The sequence below is a fragment of the Branchiostoma floridae genome, chromosome 12, assembly GCF_000003815.2.
Source record: "Branchiostoma floridae strain S238N-H82 chromosome 12, Bfl_VNyyK, whole genome shotgun sequence".
In the NCBI taxonomy this organism is placed as follows: domain Eukaryota; kingdom Metazoa; phylum Chordata; class Leptocardii; order Amphioxiformes; family Branchiostomatidae; genus Branchiostoma; species Branchiostoma floridae.
Window position 1 is genome coordinate 11,048,692 of NC_049990.1, and position 8,977 is coordinate 11,057,668.

At 41.9% G+C, this 8,977-nt stretch overlaps 1 protein-coding gene across 1 annotated transcript; it reads right to left on the reverse strand.

Moving 5' to 3' along the window:
• Positions 1–764: 764 nt before the first annotated feature.
• On the reverse strand, positions 765–6,540 carry LOC118426972 (calmodulin-like protein 3). Its single transcript, XM_035836605.1, has 5 exons — positions 6,410–6,540; positions 2,428–2,592; positions 1,875–2,006; positions 1,197–1,295; positions 765–833 (listed from the first exon to the last, which is right to left on the reverse strand). The coding sequence occupies exons 2-5, from the start codon at positions 2,575–2,577 to the stop codon at positions 765–767; spliced, it is 450 nt and encodes a 149-aa protein (XP_035692498.1). The 5' UTR covers positions 2,578–2,592; positions 6,410–6,540.
• Between the last annotated feature and the right edge of the window lie 2,437 nt (positions 6,541–8,977).

The window sequence follows — 8,977 nt, forward strand, 5'->3', positions numbered from 1 at the left end:
AACAGAATTGTGAACACGCACTACAATAGTTTTTTTTTAACATCATAAGATTAAAATGACAGTATAGCATTAAGTTAGCATTAGATCCCATTGAAGTGGCCACAATTCCATCTATAATACAATCCTTCTCAAAATATTAATGATTGTCATCGTCTGTATAACAGCCATTTAAAAATTTTTGGTTCATATTCTGTTTTCGAAATTGCGTTGGCACTATCAAATGCTGCTGTGTCGTTTTCTCTATCTTTCTTAAGGCTTCAGTTATTGCTATGTTGGTGACACGTAGGACGAATATCAGTGCGTGAATTCGACGATTTGTTCATATGGTATATACCTATACCAAAGAACTCTACATATCTTGCTGTTACAAGAGGTTAAGTTGTTATAGCTTAATATACTGTGTAATAGAATTCGAATGGTGTCTCTATAACTGCACCAACATTTTGAAAATGTCCTAAAAGTCAACTATCAATATTAGTGAGTCCAGGTTATCTGAATATCATATCGTGTAGAAATAACGTAAGTATAATAACGTTTCTCAAACTCCATTCACTCTAATCATTGGACAAACTCGGAAGTCCAACTTTTGCAATCTTCGAATAGTTCGAAAAAAGAATGGAAAAGCAATCCACAAACATAGACCCTTTTGTTCAACGCAATCATAACACCTGCTTGAGCTATCATTCGTACTGCAAAGTGATGTAACGATCTTTCTTGGAGCAGCCACGTGACCTTTGACACCGATGACGTCACAACTTTGGTGCTTATGACCTTGGCCGGATCAGCTTGACGAACTCCTCGTAAGTCAGTTTTCCGTCTGCGTCCTTGTCCACCTAAATCAACACCCAGAAAGCAAAACGGGCGTCAATACGCATATCATAAGTTCCTTCCCACATAATGACATATGGAAACCGGGTAGTCAAATCAATGTATTTTGTGAAGCATAAAGCGATTAGAAACTCCTGGCTCCTGTAATTTGAACCCACGCCAAACCCCAACTGCCAGATCACAAACCCGACAAGGTTAACCATTTCGCTAGACGCTCAGAGCCTTTGGCATGCCATGGTCAGTTTGGACCGGAAATATGAATTTATTATTTCTTTCATTTCCCAGTTTTGTAGATTTGATTCAAAGATTCTACTGTTCGGGTGTGGTCTCAGTTTTGCTGTCCAATAAGGATAACCATTTATGATTACCTTTTTGATCAGATAGTCGATGGTTCTGTCGGACAGCTCGCACCCTCTGGCCTTCATGGCTTCCTTCAGCTCTTCTGGTCCAAGCTGTCCACTTCCGTCCTGTGATGGACCGTGAGAACGAACGATCAACGGTTACTGGGTGAATAATCGCATCCATAAAAACGGAGGCAGTGTTTCCGGTGTGCTAGTTGATGTTGGTTTGTGTGCGAAATCGTTGAATACAGTAGAGTGACTTGTTGTAAGGTGGCATAGTGTAAACAGAGACTGGTAGGATGGGTAGGTTGACATATGTTAGACACGTCGAGGACACTGACGAAAAGTTAGCTCAAATTTCACAAATAGGTTCCCAGAACGTTATCTTATTTTCTGTCTTCAGTTTCTTGTTACATTCACGTCTCTTGCCATATGGGGCTAGCGGGAAAGTGCAATGACAGAGTCAGTGAGAAGCGTGCAATACTGAATAAAACAAGTAATTCACTCAAACTCCCAATATATTAAGGAAGTATGACAGCTCCGATTACATGGTTGTTTATGTGATAAAAGTCTTGACATTATTCGCATGTAGGTTTGTAGGTCTAACAATTTTTGGTTTAACCAACCAACATGGCGGCTATGACGTCATATGTTAAGATCTAGCTAAAGGGTAACAAAGGAGGTGTTGTGGCACTTCTATCTCACCTTGTCGTATGTCTTGAAGATTGTGAGAAGCGCATCTTCCCTCGGAACTGTCTTCACCTGCTTCACCATTCCCAGAAACTCCTCAAAGGAAAGGGTTCCACTGCGGTCTTTGTCCAAGGATACCATTATTGCCTACATCACAGGGATGTGATCAACATAAGCGTCCCTCAGTAATACACATAAACATTTTGCACATACGCCTGTTCACGGATCCAACTGCGTATGTGCAAGTCAATATAATAATATTTGAATATAACATTTGTTTATTTGCAAATTCATGCCCGTAGACGAATTGCATCATCATCATCGGTCGACGTGATCACACATGTTCGCACATGTTTACACACGACAGGGTGCAAGGGTACAGACAGTAACAAAGTAACAAGTGTCTATTGTATACAGCTATCTTATGATATTCCTCTCCCGGCAATTTTCCTTTCCCGTCGTATTCCCGGATAAAAATCGCGAATCGACGCCCCCCCCCCCCCGCAAAAAATCTTTCGCCAAGGCCCTAGAGACGCCGGTGAAGGAGGCTTATTGTAATCGGACCTACCGTGACTGTGTCTTCGGAGGGATGCTCTCCCAGCTCCGCCAGGGTAGCCTCCAGCTCCCCGATGTTGATGGCGCCGCTCCCGTCCGAGTCAAACTGGTTGAACACGCCCTTGATCTTAGCCAGCTCATCGATGTCAAACTTGTCAGCCATATTTCCTTCTGTACTGAAAATAGTCAAGCAAAAAAGAAGATATGACACATTTGTGAGAGAGCTTTTAGTACGGGTATGCCTTGTTAAGTTATTATTCTTCAATAATGTACATAAGGTATCATATTAGTCTTGTCACTCTACGGCGGACGTGGCTAGCTTATAATAAAGAATATCAGCCTCTTTTCTCTTCCTGTGGGCCTTCGGAAAAACAACATCTCTGCAAGTCTCCCATAACCCGATCCTCTCCTTCACATTCTGTCACTCTACTGTATTCAAATTTATTCATTTATCTATCTATAAATACGTACAAACCAAAAACAAAACATAATTCTGTTTTCATCGATCTTACATGGATCTCAAACATGATTGCACATGTGTGCATTGTTTGACACCTTGCTTGTAAAGCAGAATTAAATCCCGTCGTTTAGATGGATTGGCCGTTGTATCAGACCAACAACGCCACCTGTCGACTTTTCTTCGCACAACACTTTGCCCTAACTTGCGGCAAGCTTGACAGCAGGCCGTTGATTTTATTGTAGCGTAGATCATAGGTGTCCAATTTCAGCAACTGTCGATAAGCCCAGATGGTGCCCTGTCACGCTTGTATTCAATAGCCACGCCCTAAAACCTGAACCTAAGACTAGGGTGCGATCGACATTTTAATCATCGAAGAGGCCCAATCCGATATTGGCTGGGTATTTCAGTCGGTTGTCTCGTGTAAGCCTAACAAAAAACATTTCGTTCCCAATTGAATAAAACGCATACATAAGGTATATAGGGTATAACGTACCCATATATGGTATACTTGATAGTATCCGTCAAGAAACCAGGGGATAGACTTCTCTAAAAGGGCTTCTATACCAAACACAATGATGTTTTCTTACAGTGAGTTCACGTATCCAAATCCGATTTCGGAAACGTGACGTGAATACATCTGCCGTATTTTCCGATGATTAAATTAGTGAAGGCTTTGTGACAAATATCATCGCCATGGTGACAGGCTCGATATGAAATGAATTTTGCTAATATAATTCCGTTTCATCTACCTCATTAACCCTAGAATTCCCACGGGAAAGGTTTGACAGAGAAAGCTTTGGTTGAGACAAGTCACAAAAGAAGTGGGAGTCAAACGCGCCATGTTATCAAATTTCTGTCTCGAAGAGGGGGTGTAAGAATAACTCCTTTCTTCCTGAAGGCTTTCTTATCGCATCATTGCATAAACTTGAACGTCTTAAGTAATAGCATTCCTCCTACACCATTCTTAAGGTAAGAATGTGGGCGGGATAGAAGTAACACATTCTTAGCGAGAACTCTACAAAAGCATGACCACGACTACCTTTGTGTGTAATAGAAGGAATTTTCCCTCCGTTAAAATGGATATATTGTTTGTCTAAGTCTATTTTTTTGTTTCCAGATATTGTTTTGTTGGGCATAGCTTAAGAACCTCTGGATGATTTCTGATAATAGTATTTGGCAGGTGGCAAGAAGAGGGTCAAGGACAATTTTAAAACATTTTATCATGCCCCTTTATCGTTGTTACGGTGTTGTCTTGTTCATGACAATCCTTCCAAGTGTAAGACACGAGACGACTTGAAGCTCCTGTGTGCGGACCAAACAAGTCACGCTTGAATTTCAAGTACACATTGGCGTCTTTGGAAATGTACGTGACATTTCCGAATGTTCCACTGTGCACTGTATATGGACCGTTACACTTGTTCAACTTCATTTACAGTTAGCCTTGAAAGATTTATGAAGGGATGCCATTTTCATGGGTACCTTTCATGATAGCTCTTTCATTTACTGACTGTAGCGGCCATTACATGTATAAAATTATGCCATTTCACTGAACACAACATTCAACTTTGTAGTCATGCTCTTGATATAATCACAGGTGCTTTGTTTCATTAATTTTCAAGCTAAACACGTGCGCTAACAAGAGGCCAATAGACCATGTCCTGGTCGTTTGTCAGAAGAAACATGATGATGTTTTTATCCTGCATGCTGTAACCCGCCCACTCCTATACAATGTACACCCAACCCCCAGGAATCAGAGAGTGTATGCATGACTCACTTCAACAGTGTGTGACGAGAAGTATACTGTAAATGCCTTTAACTTCGCGAGGATTTAATTTCGCGATAGGAGCATGGCCAGTCTATGGAGTATGGGGTAAAAGACTCTGGGGTATTCGCTAAGAGGGAAAGGGGTGTCCGCGGTTGGGTATGAGGACAGAAGACATTCGACAATTTAAGCGCCTTCGACAGAAAAAGCTCCTTCGCGTTGGTTTTGAGTTCGCAAATTTTCTTGGCGGAAATGTAACTTCCTTTTCCGTTCCTTTTACACAGCCTCTGGCCCAGCACTACATCGTGCCGTTTTTTCTGTCAATATGCCAGCACTGCAATAGCCCCTCGGCTACATATGTGTAGGTCATCATAGTACAATGACCTTTGACACAAAGAGTAACAAACTCTTAGAAGGGTGACTAATGATGATACCGTTATAGACAACATTGTTTTTCTCGAATTTACTTCCAACTAAAAATAGTTGTACTATCAGTCAGAGATACTCTTTTACCGAAATGCTTTCTTGAAGTTGACACCAAATATGGGACCGGCATTTCTTGATAAAGCTTTATCTTCGGTCTAGTGTACAACTGGGTCATGTTACTTTAGTGTATAAATCTGCCGAACATTCCGGTGAAACCATAAACAATTCTCTAACGGAGGTCAGCAGGTTAAAATACTTAGGATTTAAAACTATGGGGCCAAACGAAGCTATTAGTAAGTAAGAAGTAGTATGAAAGTAAGTAAGTAAGCTAAGAAGGCAGTAAACAAGAAAAAAGAAAAGGATGTTGTTTTGGTACGTGCAGTATCCCCTTAAACATTGAAAATGACGGCATGTCAGTTGGTAAGTGCGAAGTATCATAGTTGAAACGATTCAATATCACAAATACATCTAGTAGGGTCAAGGGGGTCAGGGGCACCCTCTTCTTACACTGGGAACGCCTACATATACTCAAAAAAAGCATCAGCTTCGACCAATGTTTCAGAACTATTCGCTCCGCATTATGATTCGTGGCTGGATGGGAGTTTAGCAGCCCAGAAGACTCGCGAAAACACTGATAACAGAGTGACTGAATGAGAACATATGCCGCTTAAGGGCTAAGGGGTCAGGCGACCCGGCCATGTTTATGTAGCTTGACATGCGAAGGTCAGTCTCACGACAAGGGGGAGGGGGGCATTGCTGTGTTTAAACTTACACATTTATAGTCCAGCGAACAAGTCTAAACAACGCTGTGGGCCGCGTTCTCAAAATTACTAGGCGTAGTCTTGTATTTGTCAACTAAATGGTGGAATGCATGGGGAGGGGGGGGCACTATTTTACTACAAGACGAAGCCTCAATGTGTGGTATGTCACTGTGTAACGGTAATGGGATAATAACTAACTTTAACTATGTTGCACTTGCCTTACAGTAAACGTTACACGATTCTCTCAAACGTTATTAACTTTGCGAAACATGCAATTAGGGAACGCTATCTACATCTACTATCTGACGTGTACACGATGCATGCGATGTGTCATAAAAAAAGTGTATGATATTCTACTTTCATCGGTAAGGGAGTAAATATACAGTTTTTGTGACAATAGCTCAACCTTGTTACGATAACATGATATATAGTCAATGCAAATTTGCCTGACCCAAATAACAAGTATTAACTTGTTGCCCGTTGATAATGATTACAAAAAAGATCAAACAAATGTCCGAGTCATAAACGTTACTAAATGAACAATTGACAGCCTGTATTGTAGTAGTATAATTCTGTACATACCTGTTAAAGTTGACGTAGAGTACAAGTTGAGTTTCGCACGTTCGGGGTGTGGCCGTCTGCTCGCGGTGGTGTACTTTGAATAATTGGTACCAGACTGGGTCTAGCAGCCGTCTGCTTATATAGGGTCAGTTGCCAATATGGGCAGGTTCAGTTTAGTAATCTGTTTATGGGCACTTGCAAATTTCTCCGCCCCTTGAGTGGTGTAAATGTGTCTTAAAACACAGTACTACCTGTATATTGTTGCTCATACAAAAAATAGTTATAGGGAAGGTCAAAAGTCGGTCAATAGTAACTCGTAAGGCAAATATTCTTGAAGTATTGAAGCAAACACAATGGACTTTATTACCTTAAGCTTCGCTTGGTTTTTGGTGACGTTTCTTTCTGTGTCAATGTGTGTGTTTGTTGCTAGTATAACGTAGGGATCTTCGTGATGTGATAAAATTTGGATTATGAGGGGCAGGGGTCCAGAAACTGAGAAAGCAAGGGTCTAGATCGATAATGGGTCTCCTAGCGGTTTTCTACGCTATTGCAGCAGAACTGCTGATTTTGATAATTTGTCTATAAGTACACATTTCTTTTGTCTGAGGGCCCCGGATATATTTAGACCGGACCATACAGACAGTTCCACATGCTAACACGGAACTATTGTGGTTACAATGACATGCATGACTGTTTTGATGTATATCCTTACCGCAGCAGCTGTGTATGTAGGCGGGGAGGATCGACATTCTTACCGCCTGTCGTCACCTCCCAGCTGCCTTGAGGGATGGTGGGGGAGGGGGCGTGTCTAATCAATTTTACTTACATATCGTCATGGGACGTGGCTTCTTGATAGCGAAGGCATGCGGTCTTTGGTGGAGCGGAACTAAGAGCGCAACATCGTAAAGTTTATTTCCTGTTTCACATCAGAAAAACAGACGTTTGCAAAGATGTCATAGCATAGACCAACTAGTCTGTTGAGACTTCTAAATTTAGCATAAGCTGTACTAACCAGATCTGGTCAGCCTGGCTTTATTTCGCGTAAGATGTGTTTTCGGGGTACTTCTGGAAAGGTAAATTAAAGCCCTGTGGTCTTTTTATGCCATTGGGGCAGTAGGTTATTATCCCAATTGTGTCTAGGTCACGGTATTGGAACCCTGGAACCCACAGCACTTTTTACTTCCCCAATTAGTATAAATTGCCTTTCCCAAAGACACAAACATCTAGCCAGGAACGCCAAGAATCGAACCCATAAACTCTGGATCTTTTGTCCAAGCATTGCAATGCCCACTTGGCTATTTCAGTTGAATGGCACTCGGACACTGAACGTACTTATAACGTACGAATTATTATATGCTCCTAATGGCATAGGTGGAAAGACTATCATTCTAACAGACGGTAAACCGTTCTGGTGGCCGTCTGGACCCACGCCAAGTGGTATATAGATTATCTGGGTCCGGTCTTTAGCGAGATTGCACAGTCAGGAACTGCAACAGACGTGAGCTTCCTTTTAATTGAAAGGGGGAAATGTTTTATGGATTTTCAGCTAAGGCCAAATAGATTTGATTATATGGATGTAACCGATTCTACTGGGCGACCAAAATATGATGCCTGTGTGTGAAGAAACAAAAACTTTGGGCAAAAATGTTTCTTTTTGTCCCCTCTACAAACAATTGGAACGTCATGCGACAGGGCTATTGCAGTGCAAATAGATTATGATAGATAGGCCCTTTATACTTTTGTTGCCAATCAAATATTTTGTGCTGGACGTTCCATCAAAGCAGTCATCTTCAATTGAGGTGAAGCGCACTTTTTACAGTGGCAGTGCAATGCAGCCTCGCTACGCGTATGGCTGGCGCTTTTGGTCAAGTGGTCACAGCTCTTCTCGATAAGCGTGTTGGATTTGTGTGTGGTGTGTACACGTAGTTGACCAGCATAACTCTCTAAGGCATGTATGGATTGTCCTGATATTTGGTATGTATAATGTAGATACGTGTTTATGAGACCTCGAATCGATTTGATTTTGCACCCCCCCCCCCCACCCCCCCTGGCAGGTTGCAACGGTATTGCAGCAGAAGTTTCGGGTTTGATATCTCAAGTTCTGGACGCAGCCATCAGTTTTAAGGTACCCAACAAAGCAACTACTAGGTCAATAGACTATTATACACCAATACAGATCACCTACTAACCCCCTGAACCCAGGAGCTAGATGGCCTAGATAACATGGTCATCTTGCTCCTCTGGTCGGCCTATGCGTTAATATATGAACTGCGGCGGGCGGGCTTAACTCTTCCAGATCCGTAGAAATAGCGACGAGCTCCCGATGGTGTGGCTACCAGGTCAGAGGTGTTAACAGATGCAGTGTTTTAGTAACGACTTGTGCCACACCTCACACTATCCTCCTGATGAGAGGAAGATTGGTTGAATCGATTTTCGGCGAGAAGAATCAAACTAGGTCATCACAGCGATTATTGTTAACGTGTTACTGCTGTGCTGTATATTGTATTAAGTACATAATCCTCACGTATGGAAACCCCGTCCGGAACTTCATGTCATCACTTAAGAGCAGCTGCTTGACTTCGACTGTATTCTA